Consider the following 24,616-nt stretch of genomic DNA (forward strand, 5'->3'; position numbering starts at 1 on the left):
AGAGACTGCAAGAGCTTTAAGGGCTTAGATGGGGTGGCATTTGTTAAGTGGGTTCAAGAAAATTTGGTCAAGCAGTATATAGAGGGTCCTATCCGGGAAGGGGCAAAATCCAACCTACTCTTGAGAAATAGGGCAGGATAGGTGACTGAGGTGACAATACAGGAGCACTTTGGGACCTGTGACCATAGTTCCATTAATTTTAAAATAGTTCTGGAGACGGACAAAGCTGTTCCACAGGTTCAAGTTCTAAACTGGGGCAAGGAGAATTTCTGTGGAATTAGATGAGCTTGCAGCGGTTGATTGGAGTAGTTTGTTTTTAGGCATGTGGGAGGCCTTTAAAAAGGGAGATAGCTGGAGTTCAAGGTCTATATGTTCCTCAGAGGGTGAAAGGCAAGGTTAGCAGGAATAGGGAGCCTTGGATGACAAGAAATATTGAGTCTTTGACCAGAAAAAAGAAGGAGGAATGGTTAGGTATAGGCAGCTAGGATCAAGGGAATCCCTGGAGTATATAGGGGATACAGGAGTTTACTGAAGAAGGAAATAAGGAGGTGAAAAGAGGGCATGAGATAGCCTTAGGGAGAATCCAAAGACGTTCTTTAACCATATTAATGAAAAAAGAATAACTAGGGACAGAATAGGACCCATTAGCCACAGGTGAAATCCTTGAAGACTGGAGGGTAGTGAATGTTGTGTTACTATTCAAGAAGGGTTGTAAAGAAAACCTTGGGACGTATGGGCCAGTAAGCTTAACATCTGTGGAGGGTAAGTTACTTGAGAAGATTCTGAGGATTAAAATGTACATGCATTTGGAAAGACAGGGTTTGACAGGGGAAAGACAGTTAGCATGGCTTTTGAATGGGAGATCATGCCTCACAAATTTGTTTACAGTTCTTTGATGAAGTCACCAGGAAGGTTGACGAGGGCAAGGTGGTAGACATAAATGGCTCCCATATGGATTTCAGTAAAGCCTTTGATAATGTTCCACCTGGTAGGCTGCTCTGGTAGGTTGGATTGCGTGGAATCCAGAGGGAGCTGATAAATTGAATACACAGTTGGCTTGCTGGTAGCTAGCAAAGGGTAATAATGGAAGGATGCTTGTCGGACTGGAAGCCTGTGACTAGTAGTGTGCCTCAGGGACAGTGCTGGGCCCATTGATGTTTGTTATCGATATCAATGATTTGGAAGAGAATCAGATTCCTGAAGAAGGGCTTGTGCCAGAAACATTGATTCTCCTGCTCCTTCGATGCTGCCTGACCTGCTGCGTTTTTCCAGCAACACATTTTTCAGCTCTGATCTCCAGCATCTGCAGTCCTCATTTTGTCCCCTTGGAAGAGAATGTCCAAGGCATGATTAATAAGTTTGCAGATGACACTAAAACAGGCGGTATTGTGGACAGTTAAGAAGGTTATCAGAAATATCAGCAGTACCTGAATCAGCTGGGGAAGTGGGCCGAGAAATGGCAAATGGAGTTTAATATAGATAAGTGTGACATCTTGCATTTTGGAAAGTCAAATCAAGGTAGGAGTTTCGTGGTGAATGGTAGGCCCTGAAGGAGTGGAGTGGAACAGAGGAACCTCAGAGTTCAGATGCATGGTTCTCAGAAAGTGGAAGCACAGGTAGACAGAGCAGTGAAGAAGGCTTTTGGCACACTGACATTCATCAGTCAGAGCATTGCATATAGAATTTGGAAAGTTATGTTGCAGTTGTACAGGATGTTGATGAGGCAGCACTTGGACATTGTGTTCACTTTTGGTCACCTTGCTATAGGAAGGATATTATTAAACTGCAAAGGGTGCAGAAGAAATTTACAAGAATGTTGCCAGGACTCAATGGTCTGAGTCATAGGGAGAAGTTGGACATGCTACAACGTTTTTCTTTGGATCGTAGAAGACTGAGGGGGAATCTTATAGAAATGTATAAGATCATGAGAGGCATGGATAGGGTGAATGCACTCAGTCGTTTTCCCAGGGTTAGGGAATCAAGGACTAGAGGGTATCAGTTTAAGGTTAGAGGGGAAAGAATAAAAGGGAACCTGAGGAGCAAAGTATTTACACAGAGGGTGGTACACATGTGGAATGAGCTGCCAGCAGAAGTGGTTGAGGTGGATACATTAGCAACATTTAAAAGGCATTTGTACAAATACATGGATAGGAAAGGTTTAGAAGGATATGGGCCAAGTGCAGGGAAATAGGGTGAGAATGGATGGACATTTTGGTCGGCATGGACCAGTTTGGGCTGAAAGGCTTGATCTGTGCTGTAGGACTCTGTGAATCAGTGTCAATGATTGCCAGATTACTTGCTTTTAAAAACTGCAATGATCCTTGACCAATCCATGCTTTCTAAAACAGTTTGTTTCTTCTTTTAGTCCACAATTAAAAATGCAGAGAAATAGACCGCATCCGCCAACATTCATTCCCTCCACCACTGCTCGTCCTGACGTTGCATGTCCCTAGGAATTGTGCAGGAAGTTGAAACTTCAGATGGAGAATTCCCATGTATTGATACTCTCTGAAAAAACTCCTGAAAGGTGGAAACTTTAGAGGGTTCCAATTGACCTGGCTTAATAGATAAACAGGAAATGTAAAATTTTGAAAATTAAAATCCTATTCCAACTTCTGGGTACCTATTAAACTGAACTCTCAACTCACCATTCCAACTAAACCTCCCCTGACCCCTTACACCCCAGATTTCTGACAGCCAAACCCCACTCCCATGCCCTCAATTTCCACCCATTCCACCCTCCCTCCCACCTCAAACCCCAACCTGTTGCAGCCAAAACTTATCTTCAATGTTAATCCCCATCCATCTCCTGGCACTCCCCCAAAACCAGCACCCATTCAGAAAACCCTAACCCATGCCAAGGTTCCGACATCCACCTCATCCCTCCCAGACCCAGCACATCTTACCCACAATACATCCAACCCAATGGCCTGACACCTCTTACTGAACACCAACCCAACTCAACCAGACCATAGCTCAACTAAACCCAACATCCTTCTACAACCCCTCCCCATAACAGAATCCAACTTGACATGCTCTTGCCCATCTGTCTGTACAGACAGCCCATGCCTGATACAAAAACTCCACAAGGGAATCCCCATTTTCCCCAACCCATCTGAACCACTCATTCACCTATTGGACCTCTTGGCATCTGACTCACCTGGCACACCACTGACTTCATCCCCCTGGCAGGCTACCCCACCGGCATCATACCAACCTATCCACTGGCCACCCTCAACCCAGCTGGCACAGATCCCTTCAACCAACTGCTACTCTAACCCCTCTAGCACATACAGCTGTCAATGCCAGGGACCTAGGTTCGATTCCACCCTCAGGCAACTGTCTGTGTGGAGTTGGCACATTCTCTCCCTGTCTACGTGGATTTCCACCAGGTGCTCTGGATTCCTCCTACAGTCCAAAGATGTGGATTGGCTATGTTAAATTGTCCTGAAATGTCCAGGGAAGTGCAGGGAAGGTAGATTAGCCATAGGAAATGCAGGGTTACAGGGCTAGGGGGTTAGGTCTGGGTGGGACACTGTTCGGATGGACGGTATGAACTTGATAGGCCAAATTGCCAGCTTCCACACTTCCGGGATTCTTTGATATATCCTTACCCTTTCACAGCAGCTATCCAAGTGCCTGCTCTGCTTACAGACATTTAAATCACAAAATGTGACACACTGCCACACTGAATTTGTGGATTTCCTGCCCGGCATTTTTTTTTAATCACTTATGAGACCTGGGCATCACAGGCTGGTCAGCATTTATTACCCGCCCCGAGCCAACCTTGGAACTGAATGTCTTGCTTGAGCCATTCCTGATGAAGGGCTTTTACCCGAAACGTCGATTTCAAAGCTCCTTGGATGCTGCCTGAACTGCTGTGCTCTTCCAGCGCCACTAATCCAGAATGAGCCATTGCAGAGGCCAGTTAAGAGTTAACCACATTGCTGTGGATCTGGAGTCACATGTAGGCCAGGGAGGATGGCAGAGTTCCTGAAGAGCATCAGTGAGCCAGATGAGTTTTTTTCAACAAAAATGCTTTCATGCTCGTCAGTAGATGCTTAATTCTAGATTATCTTTTGTTGAATTCAAATTCCACTATCTGTCATGGTCAGATTCCAGAACCTGAGCTAAGTTTCTGGATTAATCATCGAGCAATAACACCACCATGTCATCTCCTCTATCCAGGACTCTCCAGCACAGAAGACATCTAATTATTGGGTTAGTTTTAATTCGATCAAAATTTCCAACTCTGAGTAGAACATCTGGGTTATTAAAATTCTATAGTCTAACAAGCTGCAACATTACTGACAGTATCACCTCAGCAAGATATTGGTTGAAGAATCAGCCATCAATAAAACATTAATATCACTGAATCAAACAAATGATCAAAGATACTTAAAATTAAAGAGGGACAATTAATGTTCAGATTTTGGTGAGTAGTAGTTGTCAGTCTCCTCTATATAAAAATTATGTTTAATTATTTAGTAACTTTGATTAAAAAAATACACTGCACTGGCAATCACAAATCTCATACTTCTATTTTAATGTACAACTCAAATAATACCTCCTCTTCCTCCAGTAAAATGAGTCGCACCATTACGATGTGGATAGCATTGCCAATACTTGGCTCATGGAACAAGCTTGCAACCTGTGCCAACGTCAGAAGAGAGAAATTAATGGATCCTTCAAGCCAGAAAACATTTAACATATACCAAAACAGATTTCTTATTAAAGAGTTGTCATTTAAACAACATATCCTCACATTATGCTTGTAAATAAATGATTTGATATATCTTCTGGTTTCAGAATTGTCATTTATTACACTATCTATAAAACGTTATGAAAGATTCAGTATATTGGAGCAACAAACCTGCATTATAACAACAATGCTAACAGCTTAAAACATCCCAAAGCACTTCACACGACTCTTATTAATAAACTTTGCTACCAAACCTCATGAGGTGGTACGAGGGCTGAAGATTTTAAAAATTTCAAAAAAGAGGCTTTTAGAAGTGTTTGAAAGGAGGAAACAGAAGTAAAAAGCAATAGAGTTCAGGAGGTATTTTTAAATTGAGGCATTGCTTAAATGGGATCCAATAATTTGGTTGGCAAGTCCTTAGGTAATTAGTGAACAGAACTTGATGTAACTTGGATCACGGGCAGTAGATTTTTGAATCGCGTCAAGTTTATACAGGGTAAAAGTGCATTGCAATGGTCAAACCTGGAGGTAATAACGATACGGATAGTGTTCCTGCTAACAGGTGAGCTGTAGTAGGGACTGTTACAGATGAAAAGGTGTAGTTTTAGTGATGATATCATTATGTGGTTGAAAACGCACCTCAGAATCAATCACTTCAATGTGAAGTATTCATATACTCCTGTTCTGAAGGGTCACTGAACCTGAAATGTCAAGTTTGCTTCCTCTCCACAGATCCTGCCAGACCTACTGAGTTTTCCAGCAATTTCTGCTTTTGTTTCTGATTTCCATCATCCACAGTTCTTTGGTTTTCTTTTCAAATAACTTGATTATTTTCTGTGACCTTGTTTCGGCCCCAGAAGGCTGTCAGAGCTATATGCAAAGCACTTAACTCATATGCAAAATATAACTACAGGAAGATTAGATCATGTATAAAACATCTCCAATTTTATTTCACAAATATAACTTATACTGACACATAAGTCACATGACTAAAGTAGTCACTGTCATTGATGTGGTTGACTTCTATTAAGACTGAGTACTGAAAGGTAGCTTGTCAGATGAAATAATCATGAGGGACTTCAGTATGCAAGTGGACTCAGAAAATCAGGCTGGCAGCCGATTTCAAGAAAAGGAATTTGTGGAATGTCTACGAGATTTTTTTGTTTTGTAACAGCTTGGGATAGAGCGCTCTTGGAAAAAGGCAATTCTAGATTTGGTAATGAGGTAGAATCGATTAGGGAGCTTAAGTGAAAGAACCCCTCGGGGGCAGTGATTGTAATATGATAGAATTTACAATGCGCTTTTAGAGGAAGATGATTGAATCAGATGGAACGGAAAGGTAACTACAATGGCATGAGGGATGCTGGCTAGAGTTGATTAAAAGGGGAACTGAGCAGGGAACATGATGCAGCAGCAAAGGCAGGAGGTTCCAGGGGGTAATTCTGGAGGCACATACATCCAAGAAAGAAGAAACATACAAAGGGGAGGATGAGGCAACCATGACTGACAAGGCAGGTCAGGCCAGCATAAAAGCAAAAGAAAAAGCACACAATGTATTGAATATTAACGGGAAGCCAGAGGACTGGGAAACCTTTGAAAATAAGCAGGGAATAACTATAAAAGCAATAAGGGATGAGAAGATGAAATCTGAGGATTAGCAAGCTTGGGATATAAAAGAAGTTTGCTAGTATTTTTTCTTAGAAATATGAAAAGTAAGAGGGAGGCAAGAGTAAACATTGGACTGCTGTACAATTAGGCTGGAGAAGTAGTAATGTGGATTTTAAAAACGTACTTTGCATCAGTCTTCGCAGCAGCATACCAGAACTTCAAAAGAGTCAGGGGGTGGAGCTGAAAATAGTGGCTATCACTAAGGGGAACGTAGAGGGGAAGATGAAAGGCCTGAAGGGAGATAAATAACTTGGACCAGATGGACTGCACCCCAGATTTCAGAAAGAGATAGCGGAGGAGATTGTAGATGTAGTAGTGATGATCTTTCAGGAATCACTAGGGTCAGGTAGGATACCAAAGGACTGGAAAATGGTTAATATCCGTGTTTAAAGTGGGGAAGCACAAGACAGGAATCTACAGCTAGTTAGCCTGATCTCAGTTGTTAGTAAGATTTTAAAGTCCATTAATAAGGATGGAATTTCAGATTAGTTGTAAGTACATGGGAAATTAGGGCTGAATCAGCAAGGCTTTGTCAAGGGGAAGAATTTGAGGAGGTAGAATTCTTAAAGAGGTAATGAAAAAATTAGACAAAGGAGAACCAGTGGACCTAATCCACTTGGATTTCCAGAAGGCTTTTGACAATATACTGCACAGGCTGACTGGCAGAAGGCAGAGAGGGGGGGTTAAAGGGTTTTTTCAGGATTGCAGCCAGTGACTAGTGGAATTCTGCAGAGGTTAGTGTTGGCACCACAACTATTCATATTATACATTCAGGATCTGGACAAAGGGAATAAGGGAATTGCTGCTAAGTGTGCAGATACCACAGAGATAGGTGGAGGGGCAGGTAGTGTTGAGGGAGCAAGGAGGATGCAGAAAGATTTGGACAGGCTAAGAGAGTGGGCAAAGAAGTGGCAGATGGAATACAATGAGAGGAAGAATAGAGGTGTAGACTATTTTCTCAATAGGGAAAGATTTCTGAAATCTGAAGCACAAATGGACTTGGGAGTCCTAGTTCATAACTCTCTTAAGATTAACATGAAGATTCATGTAGTGGTTTGGAATCAAATGCAATGTTAGCATTCATTTCAAGAAGTGTAGAATCCAAGAGCAGAGCTATACTGCTGAGGCTATATAAGGTTCTCATCAGATCACATTTGGAATATTGTGAGCAGTATTGAACAATGTACCTAAAGATGTGTTGATGTGGGAGAGAGTCCAGAGAAGGTTTGGAAGAACTATCCCGGTGATGAATAGCTTATCAAGAAGAGGCGTGGTTGAGGTGTCTAGGTCTATACTCAATGGAGTTTAGAAAGGGGAGTTCTGTTTGAAACTTAGAGAATTCTGAAAGGGCTGGATAGAATGGACATAGCAAAGATGGTTCCAGTACAAGGAGACACTACAACCTGAGGAGACAACCTCGGAGTGGAAGGACAACCCTTGAAACCTGTGATGAAGAGGAATTTCTTCAGCCAGAAGGTGGTGAATCTGTGGAGTTCAATGAGGCAGAAGACTGTGAATGCTAAGGAACTGAGTGTACTTCAGACAACGTCTCGATTAGCATGGGGATCAAAGCTTACTGGGAGAAGGCAGAACTGGGTTCAGAAACATATCAGTCACATTCGTTGACAATAGGAATTAAATACATTTGCGTTAAACTGATCAGTGAAATATTTCTTTACATAGGTTATTGAACATTTTAGTGAAATATTTGTTCCCAAACATTAGAAATGAATCTGTGAAATTCTTTAACACAGAGGGCTGTTCAGGCTGGGTCATTCATATATTCAAGGCTGAGACAGACAGATTTTTAATCAGTAAGGGAATAACAGGTTACAGAGAAAAAGTAAGAAAGTGGAGTTCAGGATTGGTGCCACAGTGGTTAGCACAGCTGCCTCACAGCACTAGAGACCTGGGTTCAATTCTCACCTCAGGCAACTGTCTGTGTGGAGTTTGCAAATTCTTTCTGTGTCTGTGTGGCTTTCCTGCGGGTGCTCCAGTTTCCTCCCACAGTCCAAAGATGTGCAGGTTAGGTGAATTGGCCATGCTATATTGCTCATAGTGTTAGGTGAAGGTGTAAATGAATGGGTCTGTGTGGGTTGCTCTTCGGAGGGTCAGTGTGGACTTGTTGGGCCGGAGGGCCTGTTTCCACACTGTAGGTAATCTAATTATCAGAATAGTCATTATATTACTGAACAGCAGAGCAATGCAATGGGCTGAATGGTCTATTTATGCTTCTACATCGTATGGCCTCAATCTGCCTTCACCTAATATATGATGCCTCTCAAAAATGATCAGTTGAGATAATTTCATTGTAATTTCAACTTCAATGCATTTTTGTATCAATTTGCATTTTTTAACTCAATAAAAGCATCATCAATCAGGAAGTGTCATGAGTTATGCCCAAGCCAGAGAATAGGTTTTGCAGTATAAAAAGGGAAGGGCAAAAGGTGCTGGGTGAGTGAGATGAGTTAGCAGTGCTGGCATAGGAGTCAAAAAGAGTCATGGGATTGACTGAGGGCATGTAAGGTATGAGAGTCTATGCAGAATGGGTACATTGGTATTGAGGGAACAGGGGCTGCGAAAGCACAGGATATCATGGGGGTATAAGGAGCTATATGTAGGTGGCATAGGTTGGCACAAGTGTATGGAGATCTCTAGGGTGAGTAAAATAGGTGGACATGGATGATGTTTGAACAGTGAGGGAAGGGACAGGGTGAGAGCAAGTAGGCTATTGACATTTCAATGTTTATTTTTGAAATTTGCAAACAGTGCTGGAACCCTCAGGCAATCTTTCCATCTAGCCTGCCTCAGGAGCGAGCAATCTCCTCCACTGTTCTTGGGTCATCCAACCAGGTTCCCAATCCAGCCTGCCCCACTGGACTATAAGTGGTAAGTGTCGGTGGTCATTTTTAAATGTCAGCTTCATGGAATCAGAAGTTCACCCACTTCAATGCACTTAAACCAAGGAATGAAAATCAGGGAAATTCTTGGAATACAGAATCAGCTGTTCAAGACTGAGGCAAAGAGTTAGTTTTTAAATTAATTTTTGCAATTCCTGAGACAGGACTATGACTGCTCAATTGCTGTGTATATCTGAGACTCATATCTAGAGAATCAAGGGATTATGGACACCAGGAAGGAAACTGTGGTTGAGGTCAGAGATTAGCTATGACTCAAGCAGCTTTATAACATTACTTCTTCTCTTTTTTAAGCAATGATTTCAATATTTTTTCCTTAAATGCTTCTTAAAATGGAGTAAAGATGAAAACAATGAATTAAGAAATCATTTACAGACATATTTCTATGGAAAACATTTAGCATATTGGAAAGATAGACTATCCACAGACGAATACTTTCATCATCACAAATGATTAACCTTTTTATCCAGGGTTAAAATATAACTATTATAGTCATGATATATTTTGTTAATCTCACATTGCTCATCAACCATCTTTTCTGCTAAATATCTTCCAGACCACTCTAATCAATTTTGCCCTCATTCCATTGTAATTACCCCATTTAGCACAGTTATTGCTGACCCAAGTTCTCAGTCCAACCCTGTCCATGCCGACCAGAACATTTTGTTCAATTGTTAAAGACAAATCTCTGTGCTTACGTTTCTGTGAAAGAACACCACATTAAGTTAGAAAAATTAATTTGAGCAGTCAAGCCAAATTTCAGTCTGTGATAGTAGTAGCATCAGCATGATCATGATATTATGGATTTTTCGATGGAACATCATGTGTGATTACTCAAATCATTTTTACAGGTTGAACTGGTGATGAAAGTCATGCTTTTATTCTTTTGTGGATGTTGTCAAGTGTAAACTATCCGTGACACTGTCTTGTGAGCAAAAATCAGTCTCTAGCTGGTAACAAGATGGGATTATGAAGGGAAGATTTTGACTGAAGGCATTGTTATTGAGCCAGCTAGGATCAATGTAACCCACATAGAAAGACACACACACACATTCGGGCACTTTCTAAAGCAGGCGGCCTATGAAATGGCCAAATGGTTTGAATGTGTGAGTGATTTCTTCCTATCCACCTCAGATACAGAATCACATCTTTGTTGGCTTACATATGGAGACAAACCCTGCTGAAGTAGATTTATGACTATGAGGTGGTAGTCTTGGATGAACAGGGTGGGGTTAATAACCCAACCACATAACCTGATTTAAGGTATTTCCTACACGATAAAAGCCAGGATCAGAAAGGGGCATGAAGCAAGGTCTTGAATGGATCAGATCAGTTTTGCTAGCCAGGAAACAGTGTTCTCTAACACAGCAACAGTAGCATGATCAACTATTACAAAGACACACCAAGATATCAAATACAGAAACGAACCCTAGTGCGCAGGAATCATAAGCAACTAACTTCTGGGAGATGGTGGGGAAAATGATATCACTTGTTGATTGTCAACAAAGAGATTATTCATTAATCAAATCAAGGTTATTGTGCACCATTTTGATATTCAGAGTAAAATATAAAACCAAGAATAAGTAGTTTAGGACAGGATCCTAAACTTTTTTCTTATCCGTCCCCTATAGTCTTTTATTACAATGTAAATTAATAATCTGTCAAACTCAATCTTAAAAATAGCCAATGACCTATCTTCCACTGTACTCTGGTAAGATAAAGTTCAGATTAATGACGCAGGCACAGAGGTAAAAGCAAACTCTTCAAGTCTGTCTTAAACAGGAAATCCCTTACTTTTTAAACTGTCCCATGGTTATAATGTATCTAATTCAGGGAACCATTCACTCATCATTCACTCTGTCAAGATCCCTCAGGATCCTATGTGCTTCACAAGATCACTATCTATTCTTCTAAAGTCCAACTATCTGCAAGCCTAATTTACCCAACCTTTCCTCAATGGATAACCTCTACATGCTAGGAATTAGTTGAGTGAACATTCTTTGAGCTGCTTCTAATACAGGTACTTTACAGAGTACTTCAGATGAGGTATCACCAACATTCTGGGTAACTGCAGCAAAACCTCCTTATTTGTACACTCCATTCTCTTTACAATAAATTACAGCACTCTATTTGTCTTCTTAATCACTTGCTGCACCTGCAAGCTAACTTTTTGTGATTTATTTACTCGGAACCCAGCTCTTCTGCACTGAAGAGGTCTGGAAATTCTTTCCCTTCAAATAGATTTTTTTTTCCCTGTAAAAGTAGACAACTTCACATTTACTCACATTATCATTCATCTGACAAGTGTTCGTCCAATCATTTTACCTACTCAAATCCAAGTAAATGGGTTATCAACTCAGCCAAACAGCCAGGCTATGCATGAACATACATAATTATTTTATTAGTTTAAAGAGTGAAAAATACATTAGATTGATAGTGGACACAGGACAAAATGACAGGCCATGGTTTACCTAAATTCTAATAAGATACATCCAACACTTTGTCCACAAATCTTCATTCCCACAGTCCTTTCTAGCAAGTAATATCTATTAATGAACTTCTAAGTGCATGGCCTGTCTCTGTGAAAATGATGAGCATATCTTTTCTCTCAATCCCTTTCCCTTTCTCATTTAATGAAAAGCCTTTCACCCTTTTGGGCTAGAATTTCCATCCATTTATATGGCCTTTTAAAAATGTGTCAGTATGATATGGGTGGTGTTACCTATCCATCTCACTCAAAAATGGTTCAGTTTTCAATATTTCAGCAATCTTAACATAATACCATGTGGAAATAACTTCATTAAGGCTACAGTGATTGAAGAAGGCAGCACACTATGATCTACACAGGCCAACTAGAAATGGACAATAAATATAATTTTGGACAACTGAAGTAACAAAATCTTCACAGAACTATTTTTATAAGGACGCACCATAGAGTATGAGTAGAAAGAATACCTGGCCCAAACGGGCTGAAGACTTTTTTTATATTCCAATTAACTTTGTTTTGTGAGGTAGATGTTTGGGTAGATGCTGTAATTTCAGTTATGTTCAGAGGGGATAGTGACAGCAAAAAAAGGCTCAATAAATGAAATAGGATTGAGTCATCAGCATTAGAGTATTTGGGCTGCTAGATATGTGGGCAGCATTGTAAAGAAAGAAGGAAATGATTGTGCACACTGAAATGGAGTGGGAAGCATCTGCTAATTCAGACTAAATAAAGGAGGATAGATCACCAAGGTCAGCATTAGCTGAATACTTTAAATTGAGACGAGATAGAATAGAAACATGATTTGACCAAAAGGAAATGCTGAAAAGGTAAAGCAGATCAGCTCCAAAAACTGCTCCAGAATAGGCAGAGATTTCCCACCACACATTGTGCTTTTTACCCTATTGAAGACCTCATAAATCAGATGAAGGTGGACCGATACCATAAGATGTACAGGCAGAAATAGGCCATCCAGTCCATCAAGTCTGCTTTGTCATTCAATGATAGCATAACAAATCTGATAATCCTGAAGTCCCCTTTTCACTATAATCCTTGATTCCTACATTGATTAAAACTCTGTCCACCTCAGCCTTGAATATACTTAAAGATCGAAGCTCAACAACCCTCCATGGTAAAGAATTACACAAATTCACTGCCTGCAGAGAGGAGAAATTTCTCCTTTTTTCCATCTTAAAAGAGCAACTCCTCATGCTGAGATTATATTCTCTGATCCTCAACTCTCCCATGAGGGAAAATAACCTTTTCGCATCTACCCTGTCAAGTCTCTTTTGAAATATACAAGATCCTTAACAGGATTACTACTCATTCTTCTAAACTCTAATGCGTACAGGCCCAACTTCATCAACCTTTCCTCGACTTATTCTTTCTCTGGACTGCTTCCAAATCAATATATTTCCTTTGACAAGAGTCCCAAACCAGTCACAATGTCCTAGCTTTAATCTGACATGTACAGTTTTAGGAAGAGTTCCTTACTTTAATGCTCTATTTTCTTGGAAACGGAGGCCAACATTCCATTTACCTTCCCTCTTATCTGCTGAAGTTGTATTCTAGATTTTTTGAGATTTAAGCACAAGAACTCCCTCGGAGCTGTAGATTTCTGCTTGACCTTTTCACCAATTAAATAATATTCAGCTCCTCTATTCTTCCTGCCAAAGGGCATAACCTCACAATTTCCCACATTATATTCCTCAGTTATCCTCAGCCCTTGCCTTACTGTCCTATTTTTGTGCCATCCACAAAGTTAGCTATTGTATATTCACCTTCATCAAAATTATTAATACATTTTGTAAACAATTGTGGCCCAGCATTAATTCTTGTGGCACTTCACTAATTACCAGATGCTATCCTAAAATTGTCCCCTTATCCCAACTTTCTGTTTTCTATTCATTAGCCATTCTTCTATCCATGCTAATATACCACCTCCAATAGCACGGGCTTCAATGAAATAAGAAGCCTATGTGTGGTACCATATCCAAATGCCTTCTGAAAATCCAAATATATTTCATTCACTGCTTCCCCTTTGTCTATCTTGCTTGTTACTTCCTCCAAAGTTAAATAAATTTGTCAGGCCTGATTATCTTTTCATGACACAGTGCTGACTCTGCTTGATCACATTATGCATTATCCTTGAAGGTTGCCACCCAGGTTGACAGGGTTGTTAAGAAGGCATACAGTGTTTTAGCTTTTATTAATAGAGGGATCGAGTTCCAGAACCAGGAGGTTATGCTGCAGCTGTACAAAACTCTGGTGCGGCCGCACTTGGAGTATTGTGTACAGTTCTGGTCACCGCATTATAAGAAGGATGTGGAAACTTTGGAAAGGGTGCAGACGAGATTTACTAGGATGTTGGCTGGTATGGAGGAAAGGCCTTACAAGGAAAGGCTGAGGGACTTGAGGCTGTTTTCGTTAGAGAGAAGAAGGTTGAGAGGTGACTTAATAGAGACATATAAGATAATCAGAGGGTTAGATAGGGTGGACTAAATTGAGGGGTGATAGATATAGGACAGATGTCAGAGGTAGTTTCTTTCCTCAGACAAGGGTATGGAATGCTTTGCCTGCAATGGTAGTAGATTCACCAACTTTAAGTACATTTAAGTCATCATTGGACAAGCATATGGATGTACATGGAATAGTGTAGGTTAGATGGGCTTCAGATTGGTATGACAAGTCGGTGCAACATCGAGAGCCGAAGGGCCTGTACTGTGCTGTAATGTTCTAGGTTCTATGTTCTATGTATTTCTAGATGCTCTGCTCTCATCCTTTAAAGTAGACATTAACATTTAGCTAACTGGCCTATAGTTAACTTTTTTAAAGTTTCATTCCCTTTACATAAATGTACTACATTGACAGTTTTCTGAAACTTTGTGACTTCCCTACAATCTAAGGATTCTTGGAAGATTATTACCAGTGCATCTAATACTTCCTTCAATATCCTTGGATACATCCCATCAGTCTAGAAGGTGTATCAGTCTTTAGTGCCAATAATCTCCCTAGCCTTTTTCCTCTAGTGCTAGTTATTGTATTTATTTCCTCTCATCCTGTTGACTCTTGATTATTTAGTAATTTTAGAATGGCTTAGACCCTATAGGAGCAGAAAATAGGCCATTCAGCCCAGTGAGTCTGCTCTGCCATTCAATCATGGCTGATAGGTTTTCAACCCCATTATCCCACCTTCTCCCTGTAATCCTGGATCCCTTGGCAATCAAGAACTTATCTATCTACTCAATGACCTGGCCTGCATAGCCTTCTGTGGCACATAATTCCACAGATTCACCACTGTCTGACTAAAGAAGTTCCCCCTTATCTCCTTTCTAAAGGGTATTCCCTTTACTCTAAGGTTGTGCCCTCGAGTCCTCATCTCTCCTGCCAATGGAAACATCTCCTCAACGTCCACTCTGTCCAGGTCGTTCAGTATTCTGTAAGTTTCAATCAGATCCCCATAGCCTTCTGTGGCACATAATTCCACAGATTCACCACTGTCTGACTAAAGAAGTTCCCCCTTATCTCCTTTCTAAAGGGTATTCCCTTTACTCTAAGGTTGTGCCCTCGAGTCCTCATCTCTCCTGCCAATGGAAACATCTCCTCAACGTCCACTCTGTCCAGGTCGTTCAGTATTCTGTAAGTTTCAATCAGATCCCCCCCCATCCTTCTAAATTCCATCGAGTATAGCCCCAGAGTTCTCAAACGTTCCTCATATGTTAACCCTTTCATTCCTAGAATTATTCTCGTGAACCTCCTATGGACATGCTCCAGGGCCAATGTATCCTTCCTGGGGTATGGGGCCCAAATTTGCTAACAATATTCTAAATGTGGTCTGACCAGAGCCTTATAAAGCTTCAGAAATATGTCCCTGTTTTTATATTCTAGTCCACTTGAGAGGAATGACAACATCAGATTAGTAGACAGTGAGGTCTGCAGATGCTGGAGATCAGAGTTGGGAGTGTGTTGCTTGAAAAGCACAGCAGATCAGGCAGCATCTGAGGAGCAGGAGAATCAATGTTTCAGGCCAGAGCCCTTCATCAGGAATGATCCTTGGATGCTGCCTGACCTGCTGTGCTTTCCCAGCAACATCAGATTCGTGACTTCTACTGTGAAGTATTTATTTAACTTCTCTACCATTTCCTGGTTCCTCAATTTAATTTCCCCGCTTTATTCTCGAAGGGGCCAGTGTTAACTTTAACCACCCTCTTCCCTTTTATTTATTTAAAAAAGCTCTTCCTGTCAGCCTTTATATTATGTGTAAGTTTGCCCTCAAATTTATCGTCTCCCTCTTAATATTTGTCTTCAGTGTCTTCTGTTAGTTGTTAAAATTTACCTCATCTTCAGATTTACCATTAATCTTTGCAACATGTTACGCTTTTCTTTCAATTTGAGGCTAGCCTTAATATCCTGGTTAACCACAGTTGAGTTATTCCTTTCTTAGAATCTTTCTTTCTTACTGGATATATCTTTGCTATAAGCCACAAACTATATTTTTACAAGTCTGCCATTTTTATTTAACCATCTTTGCTGCTAATCCTCTTTCCTGGTCCACGTGAAATAATTCTCCCCTAATTCCATTGTAATTACCTTTATTTAAACATTACACAGTTATTTCCATTCCAAGTCCCTCCCTCTCAAACTGAATACCAAATTCTATTATTTTCTGGCTGTTCTTTCTGAGGGATTTTTAAAAATTTTGACATCATTCATTACAACAGCCTCATTGTACATTAACAGATCTAAAATAATCTGATCCTTGGTTAGATCCATACCGCATTGTTCTAGGAAATTGTCCCAAATGCACTCTGAATTCAACTTCATGGCTAACTCTGCCAATTTGACTTTGTCAGTCTGCATAAAGATTAAAGTCACCCATCATTAACTTACTGCTTTTATGACATGCCTCTATTATCTCCAGATTTAATCTTAGTTGTACTTCATAGCTACTATTAGGGTGTCCATTAGTATCTCCTTCCTCTTGTTATTTCTTACCTCCACCCATATTGATTTCAAACCAAAATTATTTCTTGCTCTCATACTTATTCCATCCTGTACTGACAATGCTATCCCACCATTTTTCCTTCCTCCCTGTCCTTTCAAAACGTCACATATGCCTGAGTATTTAGTTCCCAGCTTTGATCTCCATGTAATCATGTATCTGTAACGGATATAAGATCAAACATATTTACCTTGTTCCATTAATTCAATTCTTTTGTCTTAAATATTAGATGCATTTAAAAAAGAGCCAGTAATTTTGCTTGTTACTACTTTTTTTTCTTTTTTTGACTCCATATAGGGCATTTTCTTTCACTTTGTACACTTTGCCCCTTTCTGCCCCTTTCTGGTTCCAAACAGCTCCTCTTGCTTTGTAAGCCTATATTTACCCTCTCCCAAAACCTTGCCCCTCTAAGCACTCTAAATGCCTTTCCACAGCCATACACATTTGATTCACCAGAACACTGTTCAAGTGAAAACTGAAAGAACTGCGGAAGCTGGAAATCCGAAACAAAAATAGAAATTGCTGGAAAAGCTCAGCAGCCCTGGCAGCATCCGAGAAGAGAAATCAAGAGTTTTAGAGCCATAGAGATTTACAGCAGAGAAACAGACCCTTCGGTCCAACTCGTCCATGCCAACCAGGTGTCCTAACCTAATCTAGTCCCATTGGCCAGTATTTGGTCCATATTCCTCAAAACCCTTCCTATTCATATACTCATCCAGATACCTTTTAAATACTGTAATTGTACTAACCTCCACTGGCAGTTCATTCCATACATGCACCACCTTGTATGTGAAAAAGTTGCCCTTTAGGTCCCTTTTACATCTTTTTCCGCCCTCCCTAAATCTATGTCCTCCAGTTCTGGACTCCCCGACCCCAGGGAAAAGACCTGCTCTATTTATCCTATCCATGCTCCTCGTGATTTTACAAGGTCACCCCTCAGCATCCGCGCTCCAGGAAAAACAGCCCCAGCCTATTCGGCCTCTCCCTAAAGCTCAAATCCTCCAAGCCTGGCAACATCCTTGTTTTTTGGATTGTGTGAGGAAACCAGAGTACGCAGAGGATACACACACAAAAATGGGGAGAATGTGCAACCTCAACATAGACAGTCACCCAAGGGTGGAATTGAACCTCGGTTCCTGGTGTTGTGAGGCAGCAGTGCTAAGCCACCCTGTGCCATGGTGCCATCCATTAGTGCAGGTTACTGTGGGTGGTACAATAGTAATATCAGTGGGTTGGGTCATTGGTTTAAATGCCACTCTAGCAGTTGTTGGGATTTCAATTCAATTAATTAATCTTGGACAGAAATAAGTAACTGAAGAGTTAATGTTTCGGGTCCAGTGACCCTTCCTCGGAACAGTTCAAGTGAAGCCCATCCAGCAGAACAGCTCCTTTCTATCCCAGAACTGGTACCAATGCCCCATGAACTGAAACCAATGCCATCCATACCAATTCTTAAACCATGCATTGAATTCCTTGACTTTATTTTCCTTGTGCCAATTTGTCCATGGATCAAGTGGTAACCCAGAGATTACTATCCTTGGACGTTCAACTTTCTAATTTATCTCCAAACTATTCAAAATCTTTTAGCAGGACCACCTTCCTGAGTTATTAGTACCCACATGGATGACAATTGGATTCCTCATCTCTCTCTCCTCAAGTTAAACATGGGTATATGAATAGGAAGGGTTTGGTGCTGGCAAGTGGGACTACATTGGGTTGGGATATCTGGTTGGCATGGACGGGTTGGACCAAAGGGTCTGTTTCCATGCTGTACATCTCTATGACTCTATAGAGTCATAGATTCATAATTTTTTGTACCTGCCTCCACCACTTTCTCTGGTAACTCATTCCACACACGTACCACCCTCTGTGTGAAAACGTTGCCCCTTAGGTGTCTTTTATATCTTTCCCCTCTCACTCTAAACCTCTGACCTCTACTTCTGGACCCCAGGGAAAAGACTTTGTCTATTTACCCTATGCATGCCCTCATAATTTTATAAACCTCTACAAGGTCACCCCTCAGCCGCCTATGCTCCAGGGAAAACAGCTCCAGCCTGTTCAGCCTCTCCATATAGCTCAAATCTTCCAAGCCTGGCAACATCCTTGTTATTCTTTTCTGAACCCTTTCAAGTTTCAAAACATCTTTCCGATAGGAAGGAGACCAGAATTGCACGCAATATTCCAACAGTGGCCTAACCAATGTCCTGTACAGCCGCAACATGACCTCCCAACTCCTGTACTCAATACTCTGACCAATAATGGAAAGCATGCCAAACGCCTTCTTCACTATCCTATCTACCTGTGACTCCACTTTCAAAGAGCTATGAACCTACACTCCAAGTTCTCTTTGTTCAGCAACACTCCCTAGGACATTACAATTAAGTTTATAAGTTCTGCTAAGATTCGCTTTCCCAAAATGCAGTACCTCGCATTTATCTGAATTAAACTCCATCTGCCACTTCTCAGCCCATTGGCCCATCTGGTCGAGATCCTGTTGTAATCTTCTTCGCTCTCGATTCCACCTCCAATTTTGGTGTCATCTGCAAACTTACTAACCATACCTCTTATTCTTGCATCCAAACATTTATGTAAACGACAAAAAGTAGAGGACCCAGCACCGATCCTTGTGGCACTCCACTGGTCAAAGGCCTCCAGTCTGAAAAACAACCCTCCACCACCACCCTCTGTCTTCAACCTTTTCTTTTCTAGTTCTTTTCTAATCTTGAGGAAATGTCCTTAACCCTGGCACAGGCAGGCATCACAACATTCAGCGTTCCATTGCACAGTACAGTATTTCCTCCTCCATTTGTCCTGACCCCTCCCACTTCTCCATGCATATTTCCTCCCCCAACCTGAACTGACCACAGGACAGAGGTAAGTTCGCTCACCCTCCCTGCAGTCCCCACTTTCATCCATACAGCTTGCAAGAACTTTGTAAATGTTGGACAATTTCAGGATCCACGTTTCCTCAATCTTATCCTCTCAGTCGTCTTACAAGTTCACCTTCACTGACACTCTCCTCTCCCTGATTACAGACCAGTCTTGAATTGCCTCATATAAGCTTTGTAACCTGCCCTAGGGAGGCAAGTTCCCAGGCAATATTTCCCTTCCTTGATGTGGGACCATGTCCGCAGTTCAGACCCCAGCTCCTCAACTCTGATCTGAAGTTGCTTGATCTGCAAATATTGACTCTGGATATACAGTATATGGTCCGGACAGCACCTTCCATGTATTGTAGCAGCAACACATCACCCATAGTATGATCGCTACCATATCGGATTTAATTTATAAATTAATAAGTCTGGAATCCCTGCTTTTTACATTTTACTAAATTTTTTAAAAAATTACCAGACCAATCTTATACTGAGACACCTATTTTAAAAAAAGAAAAGAGAAGAAAAAAACTGGAGATCTAAAGACAAGCTAAGGACCTTACTAAAATGACTTCTCATTGCTCCTGCTACTGAGCTCTCAGAATTCTGGACATATAAACAGGGCAATACCTTGTAAATTGAGGAACAAATTACTGCAGATGCTGGAATCTGTACTGAAAACCACAGCGGGTGAGGCAGCATCCATGGGGAGAGAGCAAACTACATTTCGAGATCAGATGACTCTTGGTCTTGGTTTCCAGCATTTTTTTGTTTTCACCTTTTAAATTAGGGTCTATTACCTACACTTTTGGGAGGTTTTACAACAAAATGCTAACTTACCTTTGAGAAGCCATAAACGTTAAATTGTATTTCTATTGACATGGCCACCCATCAGAAAAATACAAATACTCGACAATTCAAGGAGGTCAGTATCAGAAATAAATGTCAGAATGGGCCTGAATAATTACTGCTTAATGGAATGTTGCATTCAATGTTATCAGTATATTCAGTAATTTTTTATTCAGAAAAGGATATAAAATTGAATTAATCTTACCATATTTATAATGGTAAAGATGTATGACTGCACATTTTCACTGCCATGATACTCTATCATTTTGGTGTCAGCAACTACTAACGTTTCAACCCATCGCTCCTTGCTGATCGATCTCTGGGAGATTCTGCGTCCTTTCCTATGACTCTCTTCCCATCTCTCTCTTTGTCTCTCTGGCTGCAGGATATTATTATCAGAATCTGTACAAAGAAAAAAATCACACAAAAGGAAACACGCATAAGCAATCCTCTGTTTGTTTGATACATTTGGATAATTTATAGATGACTTTGACTACACTTCAAGTTGTGTTAAATTGGCTTTCATTAGAGGCTGCTCCTGATACTAAGTAAATTCCTTACTTTAACCCAACACTCAACAAAGCAAAGAAGGAAAATACTTTAACTACCTCTGTGAAAATTCTATTTAATAAATACTAATATTTTCAGTCTGCCCAAGACATGTAAGATGATATCTGACAAAGGGCTGCTGTGCCTTTGAATGAGGATATATAATGGGAACGGCAATACCTCCAAGTCATCATAATAAAACTCACACTGCTATATCACTGTATTAAATAGTCAGGTCTGTGTGTTTTTTCTTTACAAACTATAATCTTTGCCCGACCTCTTTCGACCCTCAACAACTTTCTCCAGAGCGGAGGGGGGAGGAAGAACTGTGTATTGTGTACTGAGGAACAATCATCATCCTGAAAACTAAATTTGAACAGATCTAGGAACTCAAGATGCCCAATGGACCATCAGGAGTGTCAACATTGTACTCCAACACAACCGACAACCACATTGCTCAGCATATCTCCACTCAACCATTACCATTAAGCACGGGATTAACCCTGGTACAATGAAGAGTCTGAGGGCATGTCAAGAATACACTAGGCATACTTGAAAATGAGATGCTGACTGGGTAAAGCTATAAACATGGACTTTAGGCATGTCAAACAGTATAATCAGCAAATGATAGACAGAGCTAAGCACAACTAACAGATCAGATTTAACTTCAGCAGTCCTTCCACATCCAGTGGTGAATGGTGATGGACAATCCAGCAACTCAATTGAAGAAGAGGCTCCATAAATGCCCTTATCCTCAATGACTGGAAATCCCAGCAAATCAGTGCAAAAGATAAGACTGAAGCATCTGCAACAATCTTCGGCCAGAAGTGTCGAGTGGCTGATCCATCTTGATCTCCTCCGGAGGTCTCCAGCATCACAAATAACAGTCTCCAGTCAATTCAAAATTACTCCACATAATTCAATATTACTCAAGAAATAGCTGGAGGCACTAGACACTGCTAAAGCTATGGGGCCTGACAATATTCTGGATAAGTTACATGCTCCAGAATTTGCTGCACATCTAGCCAAACTGTTCCAGTTTAGCAAGCAGACTGGCATCTGCCTGACAATGTGGAAAATTGCCCAGGTATGTCCTGTAATCAAAACACAACACAAATTAAACCCAGTCAATTTCTCCCCATCAGTCTACTCTTGGCTATCAGTGAAGTGATGGAAGATATCATCAACAGTGCTATCAAACAGCACCTGCTCAGCAATAACCTGCTCAATGGTGCTCAGTTTGGGTTCCATCAGGGTCAATCAGGTAAAAACAAGGACTGCAGATGCTGGAAACCAGTTTCTAGATTAGGTATTCTTGATGAAGGGCTTTTGCCTGAAACGTTGATTTTACTGCTCCTTGTCTGAACTGCTGTGCTTTTCCAGCACCACTCTAATCTAGAACCAGGGTCAATCATTACAGCCTTGGTTCAAACATGGACAAAAGAGCTAAAATCCAGAGAACAGCTGGGATTAACAGCCCTTAACATTAAGTCTGCACTTGACCCAATGGGGCATCAAGAAGCCCAAGCAAAACTGGAATCAATGGGCATTCCAGTTGGTTAGCCAGTGGATAGTCAAGGGGGCAAACTCTCCACTTGTTGGAGTCTTGCTTGGCATACAGAAAGATGGCTGTGGTTGTTGTCAGTCATCTCAATTCCAGGACACCTCTTCAGTAGTTCCTCAGAATAGTATCTTGGGCACAACCATCTTCAGCTACTTCTTCATTGATCTTCCTTCCAGCATAAGGTCAGAAGGGGGATATTCGCTGATGTTTGCACAACATTCAGTTCATAACTCCTCAGAAACATGAAGCATTCCATGATCAAATGCAACCAAACCTGGACAATATCCAGATTTTTTGGCTTATAACTAACAAGTCACATTCACGCCTCATGAATCTATGGCAATGGCCCTCTCCAACAGGAGACAATTTCACCATCAATGTTTGACATTCAACAATATTGCCACACTAATTTTCCATATTATCAAAACCTTTGTGGTTACCATTGACCAGGTACTGAACTAAACTAACCATATAAATACCATGGCTACAATAGCAGGTCAGTGGCTTGGAATAGTGCAGCGAGTAACACACTTCCTGGTTCCCTAAAGGCTATGTACAAGGGACATGTCAAGAGTGTGATGGAATACTCCCCACTTGCCTGGATGTGTGCAGCTCTAATAGCACTTAAGAAGCTGGGCACCATGCAGGACAAAGTAGCCTGTTTGATTGGCATCACATCCACAAACATGCACTCCCTCTACCACTCAGTAGTACTACTCCCTCAGTAGTAGCAATTTGTCTGAAAGATGCACTGCAGAAATTCACAAAAGATCCTTAGACAGCACCTTCCAAACCCATGTTCACTACTATATCAAAGGACGAGGGTTGGAGATGTATGGGAACATCGCCACCTGCAAGTTATTCTCCAAGTTACTCACCATCTTGACTTGGAACCATAGCGCTGTTCCTTCATTGTCACTGGATCAAAATTTTGGAATTCCCTCCCTAAGGATATGATCGGTCAGTGAATAACACATGGACTGCAGCAGTACAAGAAGGCAGCTCACCACCACCTTCCCTCAGGCAAGTAGGGATAGGTAAATCAATGTTGGCCAGCCAACAGTTCCCATGTCCCATAGCAAATTAGAAAATGTACCACTTAAGAGACAGATACTGGATGCTTCTTTTGCTGGTTTGGGCAGTTCACTTCTGATGTGTAAGGAGCACTCATGCCACCTCCACCCTATTGGAAGTTTAGACATATCTTTTGTGCCTGAAATATGGGCCTGGTCTAATTTCTCATCCTTCATTTAAATGAATGGGAGGTTTTCTACTGAGTTTCTCTTAGAATTGCTCTAGCAGAGCAGGGAAAGCCAAGATGTTTCTGTTTTATTATTACTAAGGCATCCAACAATCCTGTAAGAAGGCAAGTATTGGAATTATAAGTGAATCCATATTCATGGTGGAAACATTAGACGTTTGAAATTTTCTCAGTGATGATTGTTATATTACAAATATACTTTTTCTTTAAACCAATTTTTCTCCTTGTGATGTACTGAACTTTCCAAGATCTGTACATTTTGAGACTATTATCTCCTTTAGTTGAAACTTTATTGCTGGAACAGCACAGCAGGTCAGGCAGCATCCAGGGAACAGGAGATTCGACGTTTCGGGCACAGGCCCTTCTTCAGGAATGAAGAAGGGCCTATTATCTCCTTTAAACAATGCTGTAAACATTGCACAATTATGGAATCTGTTTACTCATGATTTTAACTTCCTTTCAGAGGAAGAAAGTAGTGTCTGAAGATTTGATTATATAAAAAGATATTGTTTAATAACATTTAATTTGGTGCAACGAAAACGACAACAGTCAAAGCTTATAAAAAGCCAGCTAGCCCATCAAAGCGCACTCTGCAGACTAATAGCAAATGAATTCTAATGCATTTATCTCTACCTTGTCTTCAGATTATTGCAAGCATTTATCATCCTTTGGGCTATCATATCTGTTTAAATTTCTATTCACCCTTTAAAATTCATGGGCTGCATTCCCAGTAGCTTGAATGCTT

At 40.9% G+C, this 24,616-nt stretch overlaps 1 protein-coding gene across 1 annotated transcript in view; it reads right to left on the bottom strand.

Moving 5' to 3' along the window:
• The window catches only part of LOC122542599 (A disintegrin and metalloproteinase with thrombospondin motifs 12-like), a 565,140-nt gene that overhangs the window by 320,831 nt on the left and 219,693 nt on the right, over positions 1 to 24,616 (bottom strand). Inside the window, exons 4-5 of the mRNA XM_043680588.1 lie at positions 20,703 to 20,899; positions 4,568 to 4,651 (exon numbers count right to left, since the gene is read on the bottom strand). Of these exons, the coding sequence (XP_043536523.1) occupies positions 4,568 to 4,651; positions 20,703 to 20,899 (281 nt within the window). The remainder of the gene's footprint in view (positions 1 to 4,567; positions 4,652 to 20,702; positions 20,900 to 24,616) is intronic.

Source organism: Chiloscyllium plagiosum, chromosome 1 (genome assembly GCF_004010195.1).
Source record: "Chiloscyllium plagiosum isolate BGI_BamShark_2017 chromosome 1, ASM401019v2, whole genome shotgun sequence".
Classification (NCBI taxonomy): domain Eukaryota; kingdom Metazoa; phylum Chordata; class Chondrichthyes; order Orectolobiformes; family Hemiscylliidae; genus Chiloscyllium; species Chiloscyllium plagiosum.